At 48.5% G+C, this 26,349-nt stretch overlaps 1 protein-coding gene and 1 long non-coding RNA gene across 4 annotated transcripts in view; one reads left to right on the plus strand and one right to left on the minus strand.

Moving 5' to 3' along the window:
* Positions 1–10,384, plus strand: part of SEPTIN9 (septin 9) — a 112,515-nt gene extending 102,131 nt beyond the window's left edge. For all 3 annotated transcript variants that reach the window (XM_058038966.1, XM_058038965.1, XM_058038964.1), the window contains exons 7-11: positions 2,384–2,501; positions 4,725–4,820; positions 5,995–6,091; positions 7,522–7,573; positions 8,349–10,384. In XM_058038966.1, the coding sequence (XP_057894949.1) occupies positions 2,384–2,501; positions 4,725–4,820; positions 5,995–6,091; positions 7,522–7,573; positions 8,349–8,484 (499 nt within the window). In that variant the 3' untranslated portion in view covers positions 8,485–10,384. The remainder of the gene's footprint in view (positions 1–2,383; positions 2,502–4,724; positions 4,821–5,994; positions 6,092–7,521; positions 7,574–8,348) is intronic.
* Positions 10,385–24,252: 13,868 nt separating this feature from the next.
* LOC131092361 (uncharacterized) lies at positions 24,253–26,021 on the minus strand. Its single transcript, XR_009115486.1, has 3 exons — positions 25,760–26,021; positions 25,314–25,425; positions 24,253–24,477 (listed from the first exon to the last, which is right to left on the minus strand). It is a non-coding gene; the product is annotated as an uncharacterized LOC131092361 (long non-coding RNA).
* Positions 26,022–26,349: the final 328 nt, after the last annotated feature.

Below are 26,349 nucleotides of genomic sequence, written 5' to 3' on the forward strand. Positions count from 1 at the left end.
TGTCTTCACATGAATGTGATGTGTAGCTGCAGGCAGGCATTGTTCTTGGTGAAAAGCTTTGCTTCCTTTTACATAATTAAAATTTTGGGGGAGCTACCTACCTAGCAGGAGTTGATAGGATATCTAGAAACTTGCAGAAAACCCTAAAAACAGAGTTTTGGGAGCAGAAAGTTTTGTCAGAGGTGCCTGGGTGCAGATGGACAAGGTCACTGTGCCTGGGGGATGCTGCTGGACACAGCAGGGGTGTGGGCAGGCACTGTGGCATCCTCAGCATCCTCCAGATGTGTGAGGGATCTGAGGGATGGAACTGAGCCTTTAACATGTAGATTTTGCTGAAAACTCTAATGTCTGCCTGATTGTGGATTCATGCTCTGTATGCATCCTGGTCTTTAAAGGAAAAGCTGATGAAAGAGGCAGGAACACAGGCTCAGTGGGGAAGAAGCTTTTAGAGGAGAAAAATTGTTTGGAAAATAGCAAAGAGAGAGGAGGGGAAAGAATTCTGCTGGGAAAGGAGCATTGCTGCATTACTTCCTTGGAGGTCTGGGAAATACATTATGCAGAGCTCCAAACAATGTTTGCCAGCAGCAAGTCAGCTTAGATGTGTCCATGGGGGGTTCCTTGTGGGTTTTTTCTATTCCTTTTTCCCTTTAATAGCCAAAATCTCTCTTTGCTGGGGCCCAGGGTGATCTGTGACCCTGTGTTTGTGTTAGGACCTCGTTTGTCCCTGTGCTAATGATGTGCTCAGGGCTGTGTGTGTTGGTGTGTGAGGACAGGATCCACCTGGCTCCATCCCTGGGAGAGGGGATGACCAGGGCAGGGTTCAGCTGGGTCACCACTGCTGGCTGCTCTGGGGCACCCCTGAGCTGCTGTTTTCAGTCAGCTGGAGCTGAGTGGCTCTCAGGGGCTGAATGGAGCCAGGCAGAGGTGTCCCTGTGGGATGGGGACCCTGCCTGGTGGCTGCTGAGGGGCAGGATCAGTCCCTTCCCCTCTGCACTCCTGTGGCTGGCTCTGCAGGGGTCTCTGAGCCCTTTGTGGGCCACAGGGAGACCATGGAGGGGTTTGGCAGTGGGTGCTCTCTTGGCCCTTCAGTGAGGGCTCATTTCAAAGGTGATCCTTGACCCTGGGGCCTCCAGGTTTCCTTTTCAAGGCAGCACCTACTCAACTGTGCTGCATGTCCCCATCTCCTTCAGAGCCACCAAGGGAGACCTGCAGCACCTGGAGGTGTCCCAAGGAGAGTTTTCTCCTGGTTTGGGACCCCCAGCAGTTCAAACACCTTCAGAGAGGACTGAGGAGCAGCAGGGGATGATGGCCAGGTGCCCTCATTGCTGTCTGCAGCCTTGATGTGGAAGTGGAGCTGTCAGCAGGGAGGGATTTCCCAAGGCACTGATCACTGGGGTTATGCAATCCCTGCAGCTTTCCTCTGCTGAGACTTTTGTTGTAGAGATTTTCTGACATTTTTGCCCTCTGGAACAAACAGCATCTCTTCTGTGAGCCCCTGGAGAATGTCCAGAGCTTTTTTTAATCCCAGCTGATGAATGTGAGAGGCACTCCCAGCTTGTGCATAACCACAGACTTTAGGGTTTGCTTTATGTAAACCCTTTCTTACAACCTTTCTGTATGACCCTTTGAAAGAAATCTAGAGACCAATATGAATCACAGATTGTTGTGTGACATTGATGGAGAACTTAAAGGCTCCTTACATCAAAATCCTGTGCAGGCATATGATAAAACTTCAGCATCGTTTTCTGGATAAAAAAAATATATATCTGGATATATCACTTTGAACAACATAAATATTTTGCAAAATATTAATTTACATTTTATTGCTTTTGTACCACCAGTGTAACAGGTGCTTCCAAATACTCTGGGAGCAAATGATGAAGCAGATATTAATTGAGATATGTAGAAATACTCTCAGTAAGTTGTCCCAAGCAACTGGTGCTCAGCACAGGGGGAATGTGAGCAGGGATGGTCTCATCTGTGGCCATTTGCACATTGTGCTGTCCCTGGACGGTTGGTGACAGCTTGGACAGAGCTGGAGCAGGTTAGGATTTGATTTGCAGTGCCCTGCTCTCATCCCAGCCCCACCAAGGACACCAGGAGCTCTGGGCAAGTTCCTGCAGTCCTCTGTGGCCCTGCAGAGATAAAAGCCCTCTGCCACTTCACGGGGCTTTGTGAGGGCTCACAGCCGATAGCGGCAGCTTTGAAAGGGAAATGTTTAAAGTGCTTTCAAACCCTCTTTACTCGTCCTATCTGAAAGGAAACGATTCCCTCTCTGTCTGCTCTTTGAATGCCTCTCCCTGCCAGGGGATTGCAGCAGCAAATCCCCTTTTTCCTGCCGTTCTCCAGAAGTGCAAATCCCCTTTTTCCTGCTGTTTTCCAGGCTGCGGCCGTTGGACATCGAGTTCATGAAGCGCCTGAGCAAAGTGGTCAACATCGTGCCGGTGATCGCCAAAGCCGACACGCTGACGCTGGAGGAGAGGGACTACTTCAAACAGCGGGTAAGGGGCTGCTGCCCCTTCCCTGGGCTCCCCTCTGGGCTGGCCCATCCCCTGGTGCCCCTTGCCCCCCTCGTGGCTCTCCTGGCAGGGCTGTGCAGGCAGGGCCTGGCCCCGAGCCCAGCGCATTCCTCCGGCTGCAGCTCGGAGCGATCCCGCGTGGCCGCAGGGTAGGCCTGCTCTCCAAGCACTTCCTTGTGTTTCTCTTGGATCTTTGTCAGTGCAGGATAAGTTTGGAGCTGTAGGCTTGCTTCTCCTGCCTCCTTTGTTGTTGTTGTTGTTGTTATTTTCGGGCTGGTTTCTGTTATTTTGGGAGGTTGATGCACGTAGGGGCTGGAAAAGCCTCCCTGTGCAGCGTCGTGCACTGATACAGGGACCAGTAAAAACGTGTGGGTTTGCTGAGCTCAGCTGGGTGAGGTGAGGAGGGAAGCAAAGTATGAAATTCCCGTGGTTGGCTCTCTGAATCCACAGCAAGGCATGGGCTGTGCTCTCAGAGGTGGAGGTGGTCCATTTGGGGGTTTGGTAAGAGACTGTAAATCCGTTTCTGTGGGTGGTGGATGTGGCTGCAGGTGTGAGGGCCTCAGCATTCCCTGCACAAGTAAAAACCACCAAGCTCCTTGATCCATGAGTCTGACCTGGGAGAAGTAAAGGGAAAGAGAATCTTGCCAAAAGGGTGGGTTTAGGGGCCACTCCTCTGGTTATGGACAGCTTAGCCAGGGGTGGTCCATGCCCCCTTGCAGGAGAGGGTGATCTGCACCTTCCCACACCAGTGGGAGCCTCTCCTTCCCAGTTCTTAATGAGCAGCATCAGACACTGAAATACCCAGTCTGGTTTTGGGGGCAGTTCCAAACTCTCCAAGCAATTTCCTTGGTTAGAGGCTGCCAGGGAATGGAGCTGAGGGGTGGCCCAGGCTGGGCTCCCTTGGCTTGTCAGGCTGTTTGCACAGAGCTCTGCAAGGGGCAGGTGAGGGGACACAGAGGGGTGAGTCCATGGTGCCACATCTGCTCTCTGGGGTGGCTTCTGCAGGCTGCTGGCTCCATTCAGAGGTCACCAGTGCACACATCCCTGTGTCTCTAGGTGACTGGCTGGCTCTGGCACTACAAAGTCAGTCTGGGGCCTCAGATGTCACCTGGGCACCCTTGGCTGCTGATACCATGGGGACAGTGCCTGGCTCTGCTGCTCTGCACTGGCTCAGCACAGGACGAGCTCACCCTCTCTCTGATTGCTTCCTGATTATAACCAGACCTCCCAAATCCTTTCAGATGGAGGGAGAGCATGTCACCACATGGTGTGTTTGCTCACAGCAGATGAGAGGACAGGAAATCAGGCCAGCTGGGCACAGGCTGGGACCTTTTCCACTCATTCATTCCAGTGTGCTTCCAAAAGCAGAGCCCTGTGTGCTTCTGGGGTGTAGCCTGGTTCAGTGAGGTGGTAGATTTTGGGTTTGGAGACGTGAAGCCCCAGCCTGGCTGCAGGTTGGTGCCAGTGCTGTGCTGAGGGAGTGGAATGTGCTCCCTGGAGTTGGCTTTGTTGGGTTGTTGCCCTAAACTCAGTGTGGGGGTTTGCTGAGGGTGAGAGGCTTGGCTGGGGGCATCCCCTGGGCTGGATCCTCTCCTCTGCCAGCCTGCACTGAAGGACTGGGGTGGAGCTATTGCCATAGGAAGTGCTGGGAGCTGCTGCCAGCCTGGGTTGGGGTTTGCAGCATTGTAGGAGAAGGTTGATCCTTCAAACTCCCTGTGAGCTGAGCCTCCACCCAGGAATCAGATTCCAGCATCTCTTGGCCTTGCACAGAGGCAAAGTCCTTGGAGTCTGCCCTTCCAAGCTGTGTCCTTGTCCCTCCAGATCAAGTTCCATTTCCAAGGAGTGTAAACAAACAGCAGAGAGCAGCTTTTCACCTTTGTGTTACAAGCCTGGCAGCTGTTCCCTTTTGCTTAGGCAGCTTGGCTTGTCTTGTTTGTCTTTTCCAATCCCCAAACAACATCCAGCTCATGTAACTTCATCTCCCTCTCTGCCTGAGCCGTGTCTTTGGCACCAGGTTCTTGCAGAGGTTGCAGGGCAGGCTCTTGGTGGGTGTGTGGCACAAATCTCTGTCCCCAAAGGGGGCTGTGTTTAGGATGGAGAGGGAGATGCTGCTGCTGGGACTGGTGGGGATCACTCAGAGACCCTTTTGGGAGCATCTCCTGTGCCTGCCTGTCCTTCACCCATGCCTGTGCTCTTCCCTCCTAGATAATGGCTGATCTCCTGGCCAATGGCATCGATGTGTACCCCCAGAAGGAGTTTGATGAGGACTCTGAAGATCGGCTGGTGAACGAGAAATTCCGGGTCAGTGCCTGGGACAGACCTGCAGCTCCAGGGCTGGCCATGACCTGGGCTTCCCTTCCCAAAGGCTCTGTTGTGTTCCCAAAGCTGCTGTGCCCTGTCCATGGGGTCTGCCCTGCAGCAGGGATCCTGCCAGAGCTCAGGGCAGGGGTGGAAGGAGGGTGGGGAAGGTGTCCTGTCCATGCTCCATCCCCATCTCCACCCTGCCAGGTGTGTCGTAGACATCTTTTATGGAAAAATCCTTTCCTTAGGATTTTTCCTCCTGAGAAGCTGAGAGGCCTCAGGAACAAAATACAAACAATTATTATCTGCTTCTGTGGAATGCAACAGGTAGATTTTTGATTGGCCCATGTTGGATGTTTCTAATTAATGGCCAATCACAGTCAGCTGGCTCAGACAGAGAGTCTGAGACAGCTGCCTTTGTTATCATTCCTTCCTATGCTGTTCTTAGCCAGCCTTCTGATGAAATCCTTTCAGTATAGTTTTAGTATAATATATATCATAAAATAATCAATCAATCCTTCTGGAACATGGAGTCAGATCCTCATCTCTTCCCTCAACCTCAGACCCCTGTGAACACTGCCACACCAGGTGCCCTCACAGAGGGTCCATGGCCCCTTCCCCTGCCCCAGGCTCAGGGAGCAGGGGTGCCTGCCCATCCCTGGCTAGGGCAGCAGCCTTCCCAGCACTGGGATGGAATTTCACCTCTAGGCTGCCTGCTGATAGCAATTCCACACTGCAGGAATCAGCCAGCAATTTTTTGGCACATTAAAGTGGATTAGACAAATGTGTGGAAGAAAAATAGCTTTTAGGGACTCTGAAGTTCAAAGACACCAACTTGGATCAGGAAATGAGTTGGCCACAGGTTGCTGGGGGCAATTCCCAGGGAGGTTTTGGGATACCTTTGCTCAGCTGTACCTGGTGCCTGCCAATGGGGGACTGGACTAGGCTGGCTTTGGGCTGGTTTTAGGCTGGGCACATGTGCAGGAGATGCTGGTACCCAGTCCTGGGCTGCCTGTGGGCCCTGGCAGACAGCACTGCTCAGGAACATCAGGGGCAAACCAGCTCATCCCATGAAACCCCCCTGGAAGCAGGAGGATGTAGGACTTTGCTCACTGGTTTGGTTTCCTGAGCAGTTCTCAGAAGAAATCACTGCCTTGTTTTTCTCTTTGCACAGGAAATGATCCCATTTGCAGTGGTGGGCAGTGACCAGGAGTACCAGGTGAATGGAAGAAGAATCCTTGGGAGGAAGACCAAGTGGGGCACCATTGAAGGTACCTGAGCTCACCTCCCTGCCCTAATAAAGTCCAAAACCAGCAGTAGAAATTGAAATGGATGTGCTGCTTCCCTGTCCCTCCAAAAAAGGATAATTTTCCTCATTTTTGAGGACTGGAAACACCTTGGCCATTGCTCCTGTGCTGGATTCCTGGGCCTTTGTGTGCCTTGGGGGGCTGCTGAGTGCTGGAGGGGACATTCCTGGGGGTCTCATGGCCTGCCTTGTGCTTCTTGCACAGCTAATTGCCTGATGGCAGGATTTGAGGGCACACCAGTGACATCCCCATGTCTCAAGCCCCTGCTAGAACCTTCCCCTGGCATCTGTACCTTCCACCATGCCTTTGGTTGGTGCCCTTGTGGGATCTCTTCCCTCTTCTATCTCCCATCTCCATCTCCCTTTTTTCCTCCCCCATTTTACAATCATGGTTTAAAGGCTAGATGAAAGCTCCTGGCTCCAGCACATTCACACATTTCCCTGTTGCTGGTTTCTGGCAGCCAGCTGGCTCATCTCCAGTGCCACCCCTCTCATCTTCCTCCCCTTCACTTCACAGGTTCCTCTCATTTACAAGTCTTTTTAATAGGAATCCTGTGTTGAGGGATGGTTTAACAGAGCTGCCAGGAAAATCGGTGTATTTTGAAGCTCTGCTGCCCTCTTGTGCTGTATCCCTGAACATTCTGAGTTCAATGGGATTCATTAAACCCTCACCTTCCCCTTGTGAAGGCATCTGCCTTCTGCACAGGGAGACCCCCAGGACACAGCCATGGCCACAGGCAGCCTTTGCAGAGTAGTTGTGGTTGTGTTTTGCCATTTCTGCCTGATGTTTAATAGTTAGACTCAATGATCTTAGAGGTCTTCTCCAGCATAAAGGATTCTGCTATTTTATGTACAGGATTTTTGGGATAAAAAAAAACCAATTAAAAAGGCATTCTTCCTCTAAATTGAATAAAATTAGAGGTAAAATAGCAGCTGTGAGACTGATTGTGGTGGAGCAGCACCCCTTGGTTTTTCCCTATTGCAAGCACTCCTCCTCCTGCCATCAGAGGCCCTTGGCAGCAGGAGTTCCTGTCCTTGCACAGCCCTCACACTGTGCCTGGGGTTCTGCAGGATGCTCATGGCTGAGCTACAGATGAAACTTCAGTGGAGAGCTCACCACAGCCCCCTCCCTGTCTTTTTTGGGGTTTTGGGGCTGTGCTGGGGGTGCTGCTGGGAGCTCCTTGTTGGTGGGACCCTGGGAAGGGCTGTGGGTGCTGTCAGACCTCACCAGGGCTGAGCTTTCCAGCAGCAAAGAGGACTCCTGAGTCCTGCACTTGTACCCTGGGCTTTCAGAGCCCACCTGAGCCCCCCACACCCTGGGGAAGCCCCCAGGTGCTGCTGCTGCCCCAGGTGCTGCCATGGGGGCTCACTGATGGTTTCTGTCTCTCTTGCCAGTGGAGAACACAACACACTGTGAGTTCGCCTACCTGCGGGACCTCCTCATCAGGTCAGTGCCCTGTCCCCAGAGCCTTTGGTCACCAGGTGGCCTCCAGGGAAAGGGGACAGCCCAGCACAGCTTGAGGCAGCTGCTGCTTTGCTCTGCTGCTCCCTCCCTCCACCCATTCACCCTCCATCCCTGCCTTCCCTCCCGGCCCACTGCAAGGGGTGGCCCCACTCCCTGGGGGCTGAGTGCAGGGGGAGAGGGGCAGTGGAGGGGTCAGGACACACTCCAGGATTGCTGGCAGTGTGGCTCCAGCTTGCCTGCAAGCAGCTTCTGGCCTTAGTGGTCCCTCACCAGTGCCAGATCTCACCCCCAGTTCAGAGGCATCACCCTTCACTGGGGTGTCACTGTGGGGTCTGGGTGAGGCTGGTCCCTCCTGAAAGAAGTGTCCCTGCTGTGGGGGAGAGGGAGGCTGAGCCCCCTGGGCTTGCTAGAGAGGGGACATTGGGCTCCTCCCCAGTGTGGCTGCAAAGCCAACTCTGCACAGGTGATCTGCTGCTGGCAGAGTTGTGTGGGGCTACAAAACCTCAGCCCAGGACTGGCAGGGTGGGGATCTCCCTGGGTGGGTGTTGTGCAGCCACAGGTCTGTGTCCCCAGGCACAAATGAAAGCTTTAGCTCCTGCTGCCCAATAATGCTGCCAATGACTGCCTTTACTTCCCTCCTGTGCCCTAAAGGAGGGAATTAACCTGCATTAACCAGCAAGGCAGGAGGGGACATCGGGCCGGGGGGTGTTTGGGGTGACATGGGCTGGTGTGATTGCTCCATCTCCCTTCCCTGCAGGACACACATGCAGAACATCAAGGATATTACCAGCAACATCCACTTTGAAGCCTACAGGGTGAAGAGGCTGAACGAGGGCCAGAGCTCTCTGTCCAACGGCGTGGCTGACAAGGAGCTGGTGGCCAATGAAATGTAACCGTCCCTCGCCGCAGCCAGGACCTCGCTCGCTCACGCTCGCTCTTTCTCCCCTCTCCCCCCTTTATTTTTATATAAATCCTCTGCCACTGTCCCTCTTGCCCTGCTCCCTGACCCCCTGCCATGTAAACTGACCAAATAACCAGACGTGGAGTGGGGTGGCCGCTCTCCCCCTGCTTTGTGCCATGAGTTTTGTGCTCAGCCCCCGGAGCGGCGTCCCTGGCCCGGGGTCCGTCCCTCTGTGCAGGCTGGGCTCTCACTTGCCCCCAGCTGTGGCCCCACAGCCACGCCAGGGGAGCAGATCTGTGGGGCCAGCAGGGCTGGGGTGCCCTGGGAGCCTTTGCAGCCCCTCCTCTCCGTCCATGGAAGGCGAGGGCTCCTCCAGGTGGATGGAGCCTTCGGAAGCGAGGTACGGTGGTATGAAGAGAGCAAGCCAGTGCCATCCTTGCCTCCTGCAGCCCTCTGGGAGCCACCAGCCCCCAAACCAGCCCCTGTACCCTGTCTACATGCAATAAACTGGGAGTGTTGAGGTGTCACCTCGCCTGTCACCAACCCCCGGCCAGGCAGAGTGCCCTGCTTTGGGAGAAGTGCCTTTTAGACTGTGACCTTGCAATAGCGTGGGAGAGGGGAGGGAGGCTCTGCCTTGTCTGTCTCTGCAGCCTGCACAAGGCTGTGAACCTCCACAGAGACTCTCATTCCCTCTCCCTCGGGCCAGAGCTGTGGCTGATGTCCTGGGAACACTTGTGTATTTATTTGTCACTCAGTTGGGTGGGTCCTTGTCCTCTGAAGGCTGCGAGTGTGTTTGTCCTGAGGGGGCTGAGCGTGGAACTTTGTCTCTGCAAAGCAGTGCTGGGAGACAGAGGGTTGTCCTGTGTGACCCTTGTGATTCTTGGGCTTTTCCCTACATCAGAGGAGGCTCTTGGGTAGCTGTAAATTCCTTTTCATTTCCTGGGTCCCCTGTGTGTCCAGGGAAGATGCTCCTGTTGTGCTGGTCCTTGTGCAGGGGGGTCTGTGCATGTGCTGACCGAGCCCTGCAGGTGTGGGGGGAGCTGGGGGGTGTTTGTGGGTGCTGCTCCCCCTGCTCTGCCCCCAGACCCTTCTCCTTCTGTGTAAATCAGACCCTGCAAGCATTAGGTAGCACTGTGACACAGGAGCAGGGTTTCCTGGAGCAAAGCTCTGCAGTCCTGCCCCTCTCCCCAGCTCCCCTTTGCCTTTCTGGTGTCCACCAGTCTCTAAGGGAAAAAAAAACTTGCTGCAAATCACCCATTTTGGGGGCACACACTGAAGTGGCAGCGTGTCCCATGCTCTAGCACTGTTGGCACCTGCAGAGCCCACGGGGGACAGAGCCTGGCTCAGCACAGGAGGAGGGAGGAGGTTGCTCTCCCCTTGCTGGGGCTCCCCACACACCCCCCCAGCAGCCAAAGGGGGGTGAATTGTGAGAATCCCTTCTCCCCTTCACTCACATCCCAGCCCCACGGAGCTGTTGGGGAACAGCAACTCTCTACTTGCTGACTTGCTATATTTTAGCAAAAAAACAACAACAAATGTATTAACTGAAAAAAAAAAATATATTTCAAGTGTTAGAAAAAGACTGAAAGGGGAGGAAAAAACCTCTTGTGTGAGGCACTTCTGCAAATGCCATCTTAAACTTTTTTTTCCTCTAGTTGGTATCTCAAACTGGGCCAAGCAAGACACGCCGCTTTCTCCTTTGTAACCTGACTTTTTTTTTTTTTTTTTTGAAGGAAAAAAAAAAAAGAAAATAATACAATAAAAAAACCCTTCATCCAGATCTATTAAAAATGGCCTTTTGGGGGTTATAAGCATTATGAAAATTTAGTCCATTTTTGTATAAATAATAGTGTTTATTATGTATTTCCCAAAATAAATGTTTCGAATGCAAATAGAAGGAGGCTTGTTTGGAAATGTCTGTTCCCAGCCTTGGTGTAATCATTGCTATAGGGTTGAGGGTGATGGGAGAGTCCAGCCCCAAAACTGCCCTGTTTAGGGTGGAAGAGAATTCCTTGACACCAGCAGGGGGGTTATTTACAGACGGGGCTGCTGTGGAACGTGCCTTGAGCTGGTTTGTTTTCCAGCATCAGTCTCATTCCATGGTTATGACAATGGGAAGATGCCACCAGCTCACATCCCAGGCAGCAGACCAAGAACTCAATGCTACAACTCACTTTATAAGTTTTTTGACCAATCACACAAAGCAAAAGCACATTGACAGTAGTTCTATCCAGTCACCATAAGCACAGGTACCTTTGGTTAAACAATGCTTGCTTATTTCAAATACAATACCTGCTTGTAAGCCTTAAAACATGACACACAGAGCTTCATTATTAAGCTTTAACCTTCCTAATATTTTGCTAGATAAACTTTCTGCAGCTTAGAGAGCTACTCAGACAAGTGTTAATACACAGGCCATTGTTCTATTTGCCCTTGCTTTTTCTACAGTTTAAATAATTTTTCTGCTGACCTATCTCATGGCTGCTGCTTTAGTTCTACTTACAGTTCTGCTGTATCTGAGGCCTGCCTTTTGCAGCTTTCCCAAAACCCTCTGATTTTCCCTCTAATTTTGTGGATTCCCACATTCCTGACCTCCTTGACTCATCCCACTTCAGATTCCTGCCCCAGGTACTCTCCAAACTGCTGGAGCTGATGGATGGAGCTTTGGGATGGAGCCAGCCCAATCCTGAGAGAGGCAGGTGGATCCCATCCCTGTGCTTCCATGGTGGAGCTGCTCCCACTGTGTTTCTTGGTATTTTTATGGAGAAGTGTGTTTCCCCTAGTTCAGGGGCAGGCAGAAGCTCAAATTTCACACCAATGTGGCTTTGGCTCCACAGGCAGGTGGTCGTCAAACCCTTCATGGCTGCAGGCTTGGCCTTGGGATGCCCTTGGAAGTGAAGATTTGCCATCCTGAAAACCACATTTGTCCCTGATGTCACAGATGGGACACTGTCCCCTCTGGTTTAATCTCTGTCTCATGTGTTTATTGTATTTTTCCCCCTGAGTAGCTGAACTCAGAGGTCACCTGGAGCTTTAAGTGACCCTGTTTAGGCTGGAGCAAGTGACTTCAGAGCTCCTTTCCAGCCTCAGCCCCTCTGGGATCGTGTGGCTGTGGGAGGATGAACACAAACCCAGCAGGGCAGCACTCAGGTCATGTTCCTGAGGGGCTCTAGAGCACAGGACAGCCTTATGTACATTTTAACTCTGCTTTTCTGCTGTTATCTGGGTTTTGGTGCAGTGAATTGTCTCATCTCACGTGGCATCAGTGATGGGACCCCTTTGCCCCAGCGCCAAACCCATCCCCATCAATACCCTCCCATTTCCTGAGCTGTTCTGTGCTTGCCTCACCCCAAATCCTCACCCCCACAGCTCACAAAGGATTCCAGGGTGAGAAGCAGCAAAATCAAAATGTTCTCACTGCTGTAAGCAGAGCAAGACCCAGAACAAAAGCTCCTAGGGATGGAGGAGGGAAAATCAACGTTGTAGTAACTATAAACACAGGCCTTGGGCTTTGCTCCTGGAGGAACCTACAGCAGTTTTTCCCTATATTGTGGTTTTTCTTGTGCTGGGATTTGGGGTTTTTTTTGCTGTTTTCCTCATTGTTGGTGTGTGAGCATGTGAGGGAGATGGGACAGAGGATGCTCAGATGCTGGAATCCGAGTGTGTCCATGGAGGGACAGAGAATGCTCCAGGGCTGTGATGGTGTTCACAGGGATCCGAGGATGAGGGAAGAGATGAGGATCTGACTCCATGTTTCATAAGGGTGATTTATTATTTTATGATTTATATTATATTAAAACTACACTAAAAGAATAAAAGAAAGGATTCCATCAGAAGGCTGGCTAAGAATAGAAAAGGAAAGAATGATAACGAAGGCTTGTGTCTCGGACAGAGTCTGATACAGCTGACTGTGATTGGCCATTAATTACAAACAACCCATGATACCAATCCCAGATGCACCTGTTGCATTCCACAGCAGCAGATAATCAATGTTTACACTTTGTTCCTGAGGCCTCCCAGCTTCTCAGGAGGAAAAATCCTAAGGAAAGGATTTTTCATAAAAGATGTCTGTGACACAGGGCTTCCCAGGCAGATTCTGGAATCTGAGTGTGTCCATGGATGGGGACAGAGGATGCTCCAGGGCTCTCCAGGAAGATGCTGTCCTGGTGACAGGTTGAGAAATGGTTTGTGGATGGAGAAAGGGGAAATCAGGCAAAATCCCCCAGCTCAGCAGTAAGGGCAGCTTTTGTTTAGGCCAGAGGAGGAGCTCAAGGGGTCAGAGGTCCCTTCATGGGAATGGTGCAGGGAATGGCTTCCAGATGTTGGGAAGCTCCAGAGAGGTGGGCTTGGCCAAGGGAGAGCAACAACACCAGATGCTCTGATGGAACAGGGGCTTGTGTGGTGCTGTGGGAAAAATCCCAGCTGGGGGAAGGGCTGGCCATTGCAAAATTCCCCCCAAATCCCCAGAGTGTCCCAGGAGTGACCTGGGAGGGGCTGGGTGGGGATGGTTTGGGCAGAGCAGAGCAAGGCAAGGAGCTGCCCCCCTGCCCACACCCTCCAAGGGAAATGTGCCTCAGGATGGCAGCAAGGACCTTGCACTAATGGCTTACTGAGTGGCCTCACTTGAGCAAATGAGGGAAATGAAGATGAGTGAGAGTTTAATTACCGAGCTGAGCAGCTTTCCGCAGCAAGCATGGGCCCTGCTTGCCTTGCTGGCCCTGGCAGGGAGAGGGGTCCCCCAGCACAGCTGGGCTCTGGGGGTGCCTGGCAGCCCTGCAGGAGGGGGCTGCAGGGCTGGAGATGGGTCAGGTTCCAAAGAGCATCTCCATCCAAAGAGGAGGACTATAAATAATAAGAATAAAAGGGAGTATAAATAATTAAAGCAGCTCATAGCGAGCAGTTCCCGAAACGTCTGCCTGATTTAAAAACTAATTACTTGGAGGGTAATCACCACCAGAAGTGCACATATTTACCCACAATGCTGCTCTTCCCTCCTTTTCCTTTCTCTCCCTTCTCCTGATTGCTTTCCCAGGCTCTGGCACAGACTTATCACTCACCCACAGTGCACAGTAAATGGGCTTGTACTCGTCCATCTCCCTGATTAATTGAAGCACTGGAGACCTGCTCAGGGAGGAATAAATCCTCTCAGGGTGGGAGGCCAGGTGCTGGCAGGAGGGGAAGGTGAGCTGTGAGGTACCTGCAGAGCCCAGAGGAGCGCCAAAAGGTGAATTTGTGCTGCCACAACCAGGGCACCAGTGGGCACAAGGAGCCCCAGGGGGATGGGGCATCCCCTGCTTGTAGGATTGATGGGGTAGCTCGGTCGGGATGGACAGAGATGAGAGATCTCTGCAGCCAGGTCTGGAACTTGGGGTTCATTGCAAAGGGCCTGGGTGCAGGGCCCTGCTGGGAGCTGCCAGCCACAGCTCAGGGCAGGAATGAGAGAAGAGAGGGGGAGAGAGGATGAGAGGGTGAGAGAGTAAAAAGGTAAGAGAGTAAAAGGCAAGAGCTAAGAGACAAGAGGTAAGAGGTAAGACAACGAAGTTTCCATTACAATACAATAAATCTTCCCCTGTGTTGAATATTCTGATTCTCACTAACCAATCTAGCACAACATACAAATCCTATAGCATTTACATACAGCCTATAAGAATCACTACATTACCATACTGTGTTACATTTTAAACCCTACAAACTCCTCTTTGGGCCCCTCCTGCCAAGCTGTAGGGTCTGCTCTGACCCTTGGAGCTGTCTGCAAGCAGAGGGTGTTGTTCCATCAAAAGGGGATCACTTTCAGCTGGCCACACCATTGTTTTCCAGTTGTTCAGTAACTGAGGTATCTCAAAGCTTGCTTTCATTTCAATCTCACTTATAGTTTCCATATTCTCAAAATCTTTTGCCAGGCAATCATATTGATAAGGCATCCCTGTTTCATCTCCCCCAACACCTGCTCAGTGTGAGCTTCTGCTCTGCTGGGCCATCCCTCACACCCTGGGGTGTGCAGCAAACCCTGAATTCCCTGGTGTGGGATCTGTCCCCTGGGACACATCTGCCTTTGATGCTCTTGCTGGGCTGCAGCAGGCACAGGCAGGGCTGCAGAGCTCCAGCTTTAATTACAGAGAAGCTGCTGCACTGCAGCTGAAAGCTTGGGGGGGTTTGATCATCCTCATTGTGGCTTGTCCCTGCCACAGTGAGGATTTGTCCCTGCACCCCCAGATCCTCCCTCACACAAGGTCCCAACCCTTTTCTCACAAACCCTTTTCTTCCATGCCCACAGCAAACTCAATTTTGTACCTCTTTCACGCAGGTTAGTTTGTATTTATTTGCCTGAGCTTCTCTCTGGACCTTCACAAATTAATAAATAATTCTCACCATCAGCCTGATTTAGCAGCAGCACTGCACAGAGCTGCTTCATTTAGGAAAACAGAATCATTTACTCCTAACTTATGGGATTCAGGAGACTTCCACCTGCAGCCCATGATATTTTCTCATTAACATTACCCAGCTAAGCTAAAAACTGCAATTTCATAAGTCATACTTCCTTCAAAGTCACATTACCAGCTTCCCAGGGACTCCAAAAGTTTACTGGAGCTTAAAGACATTTCCAATAAGAAAACCATTTGTATAGGTCATTTCTTGCAATGAATTCTACCACTAGAGACTGGTTAAATACTCCTTACATGTAATAACTTCCTGGAAGTATAGGTAAAAAGTGCTTTTCCACAATTAATAATAGAAATCATTGTTAGGGAAACCTGGGTGACTGGAATATAAAATATCATGAGAAATAGCAGAGCAGAAATGTGCTAAAGTCTCCCCTTCTTATTACAACTGAAACCATCTTTCCTGCAAGTTTCCCTCTTCCCATCAGGATGATGTTTAAGTGAGTGATGCTGGGCAAAAGAATAGCACTGAGTTACTCTTAACAAGAAGATAAAATGAAAATATTTAACTGGGAAACAAAATAAAAGTCCTTCATCCTCTGCTCTAGGACATATCTATATAAATGACATAAATCAAAATATTCCCTTTTTGTGGTTTTTTTAGGGGTTGGGGGTTGCCCACAGTGAAAATATGGGATGGACGACTGGGATACAAGGGGGATGGATGATTCTGTGAGAGCTCCAAAGGGCCAGCAGGACCCAGGGCTGGGCAGCTCTTCCAATCTGTGCACCGTTTTTAAAGGAGGTTTCTTCCAATCTGTGCACCATTTTTAAAGGAGGTTTCTTTCAATCTGTGCACCGTTTTTAAAGGAGGTTTCTTTGGTTTGGGTTTTTTTTTTGTAGGTCAGAGCTGAAAGCTCTTGCTGGCAAAGTTTACAGATCCCATTCTTTCAAAAGTAAAAACTGTCACCTTTGAAGGCCCTGGAATGTCCTGAAACATTTTAATGTCCTGAAAGAGCTTTGCAGAGGACAAGGATGGGGAAGCAGAAAGAGCCTGGAGCATCTGGATACATCCAGGCACCCCACACTGCATCACCCATGTGGGGCAGCCCCACCTCCAGCACCCCCCTTACCACCAGCCTCAGTAAAAAAGTCAAAATTAAAATCATATTCCTAAAGCAAAATTACACATTGGAGACTCCAGGGCCCTCCCGGGAGGATCAGGGCACTCCTCTATAAATATCTGCCTCGAAATGTTTAATTTGCAGATGGAATTAAGGCTGGGAAGAAAGGGAAGGATGTCTTTTCATGTGTGGGCTGTCCAGCTTTGCCTTGAATATCAAAGTGAGGCGCGTTACAAAGCAGCAGCTCCACGGGATTATCTGAGAAACCTTGTAGGTCCCAGGTGGCAGAGCTTTTGGGGATCAAAAGGTGTGGGACTTATGCAGAAAGCCAGGGAAAGCCAGCCCCAAGGAGCCAAATCCCAGGGCAGTTGGCAGAGTTCAGAGATTTCCAAGGAAACAAGAAGGTGGGTGAGGAACCAGGAGAGCTTGGGCTTGCACGTGGATTTTGGATTAAATATTAACTCGCTGCAGTGGGTTATGAGGATAAATATTTTCATTAATCATGTATGTGCTCATTATGAGGGTGAGAATAGACCGTTCAAGATTCATCTGCATGAGCTTTTCAACTCCAGCCTCCCGTTTTCTGCCTGTAGCTTTTGGTAAAACACTTTCTTTGCTTGCTTTCTTCAGGAAACTTTCCCCCACAAAGAGTTTTATTGGTTTCAACATTTTATTGGTTAGGCTTTGAAAGCACCAGATGAAAAGGTTTAGCTTGAGGGTGAATGGAGAATGGAGAAAATGCAGTTCAGGTTTAAACAAGGGAAGGGGAGTGATGGTTTTGTAGTGATGGTTTTGTAGTGATGGTTTTGAAATGGCCCATGGAGGTGGGAGCCTGACCTGGGCTGGGAAAACAGAGCTCAACTTCCAGGACCTGCTGCCACGAACCAGTGACACCTTGCCATCCATTTCATTAAAAATCTGAATTTTTCCTGCTTTCCTCTGATTTTATTGAACTTTTCAATCATTATAACTTTCCTTAGCTTTCCTTCCTTTCTGCTTTTAGCAGCTCTTTTCAATTACTTGGTGCTTTCCTTTTTATTCCAGTAATTTTTTTTTAAAGACTCGTCTAGAAGGAAGAGGGAAGACAGATTAAAATTTATACTGGAACAGAAAGTGAATATATGGCTGAGAGTCTAAAACCCTGTCATTAGCAATATTTAATAAGGAACAAAATTACGGGGCAAGCTGAGATATCTGCAAATTACTTCTGAAACTCTCCAGGATGGAAGGGGAGAGCTGCCTGATGGATGAAGACACAAAGGATTTGGAAGGAGCATCTCTAATGACCACCTGTCCCACTAAAAGGATTTAGGGATGCTCTGAGGGACAGGGATGACACTTTGGAGGTGCCCTAAAAATGCCCCCTGCGCTGCTGGCACCCTCTGGGCTGGCAGCAATGGCTTCATTTTATTTTTTTTTTTCCACTGACACCAATCCCAAATTGAGCCCTGTGGAGGAAAAGAGAGGCCATGGGTGTTGGATGTTTCCTTTTCTGAGCACTTCATGGAGGAAGAAGGGGCAGATTTGGGGTTGTGCTGGTGGCTGTACCTGTTTTTTTTCAGATAAAGCCCTTTCCTGACCCAGAGATCAGCAACATCAACCTAAATCAGTCCTTCCTTCTCTTCCAATAATTCCAAGAAATTAACATCTTGTTATCATCAACTTCAAAGATTGGTTTTTCAACATTCCACTGCATCCAGAAGATGCTCCTCAATTCACCTTTTCAATTCCAGCCATCAATAAAAGAAAACCACAACCCTTCAAAAAAGACAAGCACATCACTGTGCTCCAAAAAGCCCTTTTTTTCCTCACACAAAACACCAGTTTATCAATTTAAGCCCTTTTCTAACCCAAAAATAAATAAAAAAAAAGACTGGATATGGCACTTGGTGCTATAGTCTAATTGTTGTGTTAGGGCAGAGGTTGGACTCAGTGATCTTAGAGGTCTCTTCCAACCTCACTATTCTGTGATTCTGTGAACTAAAAAACATTTTAAACCCTTTTATTCCATTTTCAATGCCATTTAAAAATTAAAACAATACAAATGTTACAGTTTGGAAGCTCTGGGCTTGGACCTCTCCTACCTCAGTCTGGTAGCTCTGATGTTTATCAGAGCACACCACACTCTCAATGCTTCATCTACAGGAGAAATCTGCTTAAAATGGGGCTTTTTGCTGCTGTCAGCTCTGGTATTTTTGGGGTGGTCCCCCAACAAAGGGAGGAGATGATGAGCCTGACTCCATGTTATTAGAAGGCTAATTTATTATTTGATGATCTATGAATATATAGATATAATTTATAATTATATATTTATAGAAATTATATATTTTTATATATTATATATTATATATTATATATTATATATTATATATTATATATTATATATTATATATTATATATTATATATTATATATTATATATTATATATTATATATTATATATTATATATTATATATTATATATTATATATTATATTATATATATTTATAATTTATATATGTACGTATAAATTATATATAATATATAATTTATATAACATATTATATATATAATAATTAATGATTTATTATTTTATGATTCTATATTATATAAAAGAATGCTATACTAAAACTATACTAAAGAACAGAGAAAGGATGTAGACAGAAGGCTTAACAAGATAATATTAAAAAACTCGTGACTGCTTCTAGAGTCCCAACACAGCTAGACAGTGATTGGTCATTAAGTTAAAATAATTCACATGTTGGATAAACAATCACCAACCACATTTCAAAGCAACAAAACACAGGAGAAGCAAATGAGAAAAGGGACAGAGCTCATCCCTGACATAGGCCTGACTTGGGATCAGTTTCTATTCCCAGCAATATGCTTGAGAAAGTGCCCAGCATTAAGGGATCACAGCTCTGGGGGTTTAGAGATTCACTCTCACATCCATCTGCACCAGGTTTCACACAAAAGCCTTGACAGAAATAAAACCCCAAACCAGTGTGAAATATGTGTATATAAGCTGTGATAAATAACAGCCTGTCTGCTCTATACATTCACCCTGGTTTAGCAGGGATGAGGCCACCAGTTAATCCAGCTCTGCCAAACCAGAACCAGCCTGCTGATTGCAGGGCCAAACTGGCACCACACTCAACTTTGGCACCCTGGAAAGCTGCAGAGGCCAAAATTAAGAAAAAGCTCTGGAATGGCCTGCTCAGGGCAGTGGTGGAGTCACCACCCCTCGGTGTGCCTGCAGGACAGGGAGGAGCCTCACCCCTGCCCTAGGACTGCTGTAATTCCCAGTGTTGAAGATTGCAATGCAAGATGTTTTCCATTACCATCTGTATGGCAGATTACCTTTGTCAAGTGGGCAGTTTGCCTTATCACTCTCTTTGAGGGGACATCAGCTGATAACAGCTATTGAATGTCCCTGCATGGCTGATAAGAACTACAGCATCCCATTGGGAGATGTGAGCCCAGAGGGAGGAGCCAAGCATTCCTACCTGGATAGAATCTGGAGATTCTGGAACACCAGCACAGCTTCTCCACTGGATTCCCCAGAGGAGCAGCAGCTGCCTCTCCTTCCACTGGATCTTCAGAGGCAGAATACATCCTTCTCTACAGGATCCCTGCTCCAGCAGAACCAGCCCTGACACTGCAGGAGGGCTGAGCCACAATTCCAATGGGACTGCTGCCAACACCCTGACCCACAGGGTGTCAGGTTGGGCTCTGACTCTGTCAGTGTTGTTCTAGTGTACTGCATTGTTTATTTTGTCCTTTTATTTTTTTTTCCTTTCCCTATAAAAGAGCTGTTATTTCCTGTTCCCATATTTTTGCCTGAGAGCCCCTTAATTTAAAATTTATAGCAATTCAGAGGGAGAAGGTTTACATTCTCCATTTCAGCGGAGGCTCCTGCCTTCCTTAGCAGACTCCTGGCTTTCCAAACCAAGACACCCAGATTTGTTGGGGCTGGAGCTGTGGCTCCCGTCTGGTCAGTGCTGGATGTGTCCAAGGTTGTGTTGAAAATCAAACCTGCTGAGCTGGGATGGAGATCCCTCCCCCAGGTGATGTTCCTGTAGGATGAACACACACCCCTCCATCCCTTCTCTCCTTTGCTTGTGAAGAGTGATCAAAGTGCAGCTGTTGGATTTCATAACCCGAGTAAACGCTCAAAAATAATAAAAAAGAAGAATCACTCCCAAAACATCGCAGGGCTGGCGTTTTGAGTTTTGGCTGCTTTGCCTGAGAAACAGTCTCCTCTGATTCAGCTTGTTCAAATCATCTTAACAGTTCTTAGCAAGAAAAAACCCTCTGTATCCTGAAGGCAAGTATATTTGGGCAGAGCAATAAGAGAGACTTTAAGAGGTTTGGAGGTTACAGTGGGAAATAGCAGTTATTCCCAATAAGCAGTGTTAAATGAAGTGCTGCTGACAGTAGCCTGAGGCAGGTTCAAGAGTTTCAAGATTTGCAACTAAGAGATTAACCAAAATAGATGTCTTATTACAGGCAAGTTTGTATCTAAATCATTTAAAGTACCTTTAGATGCTGTAATGTTTTTCCTCCTAAGTGCTCGTAGTATATCTGCAGCTTCCTCCTGCTTTTCAGGGGTGAGCAAAGCAAGAGCCCTTGATCTTGGTGAGTTTAAGACCCTGCGAGGAGGGAACCCAGTGGATTGGCAGGTTCCCTTTTGATGGGAGTTTGCTTGAGCAGTGATTCTGTTTCACAGAAAGGAGAGATCCTGGCCCAGCTCCCCCTGTGTGGTAGCTGACAGGCTGGATGGGCCAAGCTCGAGGTTTTGCCGAAGATTTGGGGGTAAAATCCTCTGGAAGAGGAGCAGCAGCATGGCTGGGAGCTGGAGGAACCTGGCCCTTCATTTGCAGAGGCTGTGGGTTCTAAGGAGAGCAAGTGTTGTGTTTGGGGGTGTGAGAAATGATGCTCACTTCCAAAAAATGTAAAATGTTTATTAAAACCATATCAAAAATGCAACAGAAGATTGAATAGAGAAAATATGATGGGAGCAGATGATTTTCCCCATCATATGCTCATCCACACAATGGATATTATGCCTTTTAACCATTTAGCCCCTCCTAAAGTTTTGTCCAAAGGATCCCCCAGCAGAGCTGGAACCAAGAAAATAACTGGAGACTGAAAGAGGATTTCAGCTCTTAAATATGTGTTAAATGGGCTGAAACCATCCTGGAGCAAGCTGGTGAGGGCCTGGCAGGGCTGGGTGGCACCACCCCATGGGGAGTTAGTAAAGCTGAGCTCTGGGAAATGAATCCTCCTGGATGAGGCCACCTTGAGCCACACTCAAAATATAAAATACTGCTCTTTCTCTTTGCCTTTGCTTGCTTCCAGATTCTCAGATTCATGACATTTCTGTGCCATGCAATAGACCTGAGATTGCAAGGTTTTTTCCTCCATGTGAACAAGGGAAAGTGTCATCAAGTGTCTTTGCACTGTTAGCCCTCCTTTAAAAAGTGAGTCTGTCTCCCTCCAGGCAATCAGATGTTCACGGTGACCTGGTGACAGTGGCACCTCCAGCAAGTGTGCAAGATGTCATTTGGAAAGCAGCAGAAAGCAAATGAGAGTTGTTTCATTTTCTGTGACAGTGTTCACAGGGGTCTGAGGATGAGGGAAGAGATGAGGATCTGACTCCATGTTTCAAGAAGGCTTGATTTATTATTTTATGATATATATTATATTAAAACTATACTAAAAGAATAGAAGAAAGGATTTCATCAGAAGGCTGGCTAAGAATAGAAAAAGAAAGAATGATAACAAAGGCTTGTGACTGACCGAGACAGTCCAGACAGCTGATTGTGATTGGCCATTAATTAGAAACAACCACATGAGCCAATCCCAGATGCACCTGTTGCATTCCACAGCAGCAGATAATCATTGTTTACATTTTGTTCCTGAGGCCTCTCAGCTTCTCAGGAGGAAAAATCCCGAGGAAAGGCTTTTTCATAAAAGATGTCTATGACAATTTTCAGCCCCACATGCTGGGCAGGCTGGTGGCAGTCCCTGCTGCATGGGGACACAGAGAGGGGGCAGAGTGTGGCCTCACCTCCCCTTAGGTGGGAATGGCTTTTCCAGGGGTTGCAAGTGTCAGGAGTGAATTATAGCACCTCTGTTTCATCTTGTTCCTTGACAGGTGAGGGAGCTGCATCCCAAAAGTCCTGTAGTCAGTTTTCCCTTTCAATACAACAGATTCATGGGTGCTGTGCTTATGAAGGCTCACCCATGGAATTTACAATGCATGTCTGGATGACAGCCGTGCCACAAACCCTCTTTAAGTGTAATGGGAGCCCCTGTGCAAGAGGATGAAGGAAACAAGGATGAAATATGTCCTGCTTTTGCAGGACTTTTGCCAGTTTGAAGGACCAGGTTGCTCCAGGCCTTTATTCCCTGCAGTGGAAGTGCAGACTCCAAACATTAGAGAGAACAAATGGAAATCTGGATTTTGTGGGGGCTGCCAAGGACCTGCCCTGACTGCCACAACCACTGCAGCTCTCTGGGCTCCCTGGGCTGTCACCAATTTCCCCCTTTGAGCTGCCTTCCCATGTGTGGCCCATCTCCTTGTTGGTGTGCCTGTCCCCCTCATGGGCTAAGGGTTTAACCGTGGAATCTGGAGTTTTATCTCCTTTTCTCTTCCTTGGTCAGGGTTGGGATTGAAAGCGCTTGAGATGGTATTTCTGCTGGAGACCTGACATGGACAGAAAATCCCAGAAGGGCTTGTCCACCTCAGGCTCTCCTTCCTGGCCTCTCCCACCCAATGTTTTGGAGTAGGAGCTAGGAAACCTGCTATAATCTGCCTGCAGGAGAGGCTTGTCCCTGTTAGGATGCAGCAGGTTTTATCTTTTGCATTAGAGGAGTGTTCAAATAATTTAACAGAGGATGTTCTCATCCCTCCTCTGCTGGCAGAGTTGTTTTTGTGGCTCTAATGCTTGCCTGACCTCAATAATGTCTCCTGTGCGTTGCTCAGGTTAATTATGCATTAAGTTTACACAAGGCTTTTCCGTTTTTAATCAGCTCCATCCCTGTTGCCTTGGGCTGTGCTGGATGCGTTGACATGGGGTGTTGGAACCCAGGAAATTCCTCTGGCTGCCCTGAAGGGCTCCAGCCCCTGCCCGGGGGGCTCAGAGACCTTGGCACAGAGCCCAAGACCCCTGTGCCTTTGGTTTAGCCCTTGGAAAAAAATCAACCTTTATATGAAAAATTACCAGCCTTTACATGAAGAATTACAAGTCGAGAATGTTTAAGTAGAATAATTTTGTCACAGGGTGAAAAATAGATTTTTGGGGTATTTAGAATGGGGGCTCGGGGTCCCAAGATGGAGGAATTTGGGTGTGCCCTGTCCTTCTTTCTTCTTCCTGGCCTCCATGTTCTGGGTGATGTTGGCACTTTTAGATTGGTTTAGAGTAGAAGTTCGCTGTCTAACATAGGTGATAGGTATTGGGAAGTTATTGTAAATAATGTACACACAGCAGAAGATGGAGGACAAGAAGAAGAAGAAGAAAGAAGGAGAAGGACAGGACATGCTCAGATTCCTCCATCTTGCCTCTTGAACCCCCATTCTAAACCCCCAAAATTCCACATTTTCACCCTGGGATAAATTTACTATCATTCTCTTCAAACCCTTGTGGCTAACAGTACTAACAATACATGCTTAACAATCATTAACTATTTTACAACAGTTTCTATTCGAACCTATTTTTAGGTTAGAAAGTTGCTGCTGTGATTGAGCTCGGTTGTACTCAGCTCCTTTTCCTTCTCCCTGGGCTGCAGATGTGTTTGTGTGCTCTGGGAGAGGCTTGGGAGCTGCTGGGAGGTTTTGCCTCAGACTCAGTCCTTCCCATGTGGCCTGGGTGAGTACAACAGAGTGGGGATGGCAGGGAAATTAATCCACAAACACCAGAGGCTTATGTCCAAAAGGGAGGCAGAAGAATTCTTTTCCTTCATTTGAATAAAGGGAGAGGCCATGGGGCATTCCCCTGGGATCTCTCTAAATTTTGGAGGACACAGCCTCCTTTTTACCCCAATTTCCCTTTTCTCTTTCCCCATTGGCTGAACTGCTTGAGAGGTTCAGACTTCCTGAAATTCCTGATACCAGAGATTCCCCTCTAATGTATAACCCTCCCTTTTCATTTTTAATTCTTATGGCATTTAGGGGTTTTTCCCATTGTTTCTTTCATCTTTCAATACCCAATCTCATTTATCAGCAAACCTGCAGTTTATTTGTAAAGGCAAACATCTTTTTTCCATTCATCAATCAGTGGAATCCTTCCCATTGTTTCTTTCACCTCTCAGTGCTGGTTTTATCTACCAGCAGACCCACAGCTTGTTTGTAAAGACAAATCATTCCTCTCAGGAACAAAGATGGTGTTTCTCTTTCTTCTGGAGATCTGTTTCTCATCTCTTTGCTTTCCTCCGGGTCTCCCCTTTGGTTTCACTGCAATCTCTTTTTGAGCTGGAAGAGCTTTCCTTCTGTAAGACCTTGAAAGTAAAGGTTATGGGGATGTTGCACAGGAGAAGTTGGATCACGTGAACCTTTCTTCAAGGCAAGTGCTCCTGTTTGCAAAGTAACTTGGCAGCCTTGTGTATTTTGGATTTAGGCATCCTGGTGCATAAGCCAAAGCTAACAGATATTAATTAGCTGGAGGACTGATACTGTAATGAGAGCAGTTGTTCACATAGCTTGGCATTTTTATTTTTAATGCAAGTAATTAAAGGAAAAATTGTGTTGAAGAAGCCAACGCTTAGAGATGTTGTATAAATAACACACCCTGGGTGGTGAGAGCTGGGGAGGAACGTGAGGGGAGAGAAGAGCAGCTGAGCTCTGCCTGTGGTGGCTGCTGTGGAAGGAGGGATTACACCTGCAGCAGGAAAAAATGGTGCAAAGGAGAAGTGTGGTTTCAAAACCACATCAGAGGAGAAGGATGGTGAGTTGGGAGAGCTTTGGAACTGCACCAGGGTGTTTTATTTGAGGATCCCAAAAAGCAGGGATGCAGGAATAGAGTCTGCAGCACAGGCTCGGGGTTGGAGGAGCAGCACAAGGTTCTGAGCAGGCAGCCTGATGTTTAAAATACTACGTTTTAAATTAGTAAATTAAAATAATTTTTTTAAATACTCCTAAAATATTTCCCAACCAGTCACCCTGCTGAGATGGTTCAGGAAGAAGTTTTTCATGGAGAAATTGTGAGTGAAACCAGTTAAACACTGGCATGACCTTGGAGGCAGGGGTGGATCCATGGGGCTGCTGGAAGCAGAGCCACACCTGTGGTTTGTGCTGCCAGGAGAGTGAGAAAACAGCCAAGTCTGTATTTGAATACCTGGCAGGGGTGTCCTGGAGATGCCCAGAAGGTCTCTGGATCAGGGAATGATGGTCTCTGTCCTGTTAGCCCAGGGAAGTGCCAGCTGGGTCTGCAGCTGAGTTTCTCTGCCCTGCTGGTGATGAAACAAAGCCCTGGTTATCTCCAGGGTGTTTTTCTCCAGCCTTGACACAGAAAAGAGACTTGAAACCACACACAGCCCCCAGGAGCAGCCGTGCAGAGGAAAAGCTGCAGTGCTGAGCACCTCCAATGGCATGTGGGCTCCGCAGCCCTCACTCCCCTGTCCTGGCACCCCACTGCCACTGGCAGAGCTGGCTTCCCACAGGGATCTTGTCCTTGCCATGGGGATCAGGGTTTGACCACCCCAGGCTGCTGAGCACACACCCAAAACTCACCTCTGAGCAGGCTGAGCTGCCCCAGTTCATGGGATGGGGACCAGCACTTACCTGAGGATGTGCTGAATCACCTGGACACTGCAACCTTTGGTGGAATTTTAACCATTTGTTACCCTTCTCCAAAAGCCAGCTGTTGGCAGGGATGGCCAAGTCCTTGCTGTTCTCCAGGTGGTGTATTGTGAAGGAGAGAGTGGATGAAGAATGCAAATCAAAACTAAACCCTGAGCTTTACCTTTTTTTTTCCTTTAAGAAGCTTAATATATTAGCTAATCGTGTGTAAACAATCTCAATATGCAAACTGAAAGGTAGCATCCATCCCCCCAGCATCAGCTGGCTTGAGCTTCCCCATTAACCTCTCCAGAGCAAAAAAACCTTTCCTGAACAGCCATTTCAGAGTGTGCAAAATTGATTTTGCATTCGGCGTCCGCAGTGGGAGAAGATGGCGGCGTGGAGCCGCGGGTGCCTCTTCCCTCCCCTGTCATTTTTTTGGGATTTCCTCCTTTCCTTGGCGATGGAGGACGGGCAGGTCTGGTGCCAGCGGGTCACACTCCCACTGCCTGGGCGTGCAGGTCCCCACTGGTGCCTTCTCCCAAGCCAAAACAATAAAAACCAAATTTACAGCGGCCCCTCCTTGGGTGCTT

Source organism: Melospiza georgiana, chromosome 21 (assembly GCF_028018845.1).
Source record: "Melospiza georgiana isolate bMelGeo1 chromosome 21, bMelGeo1.pri, whole genome shotgun sequence".
Classification (NCBI taxonomy): Eukaryota; Metazoa; Chordata; class Aves; order Passeriformes; family Passerellidae; genus Melospiza; species Melospiza georgiana.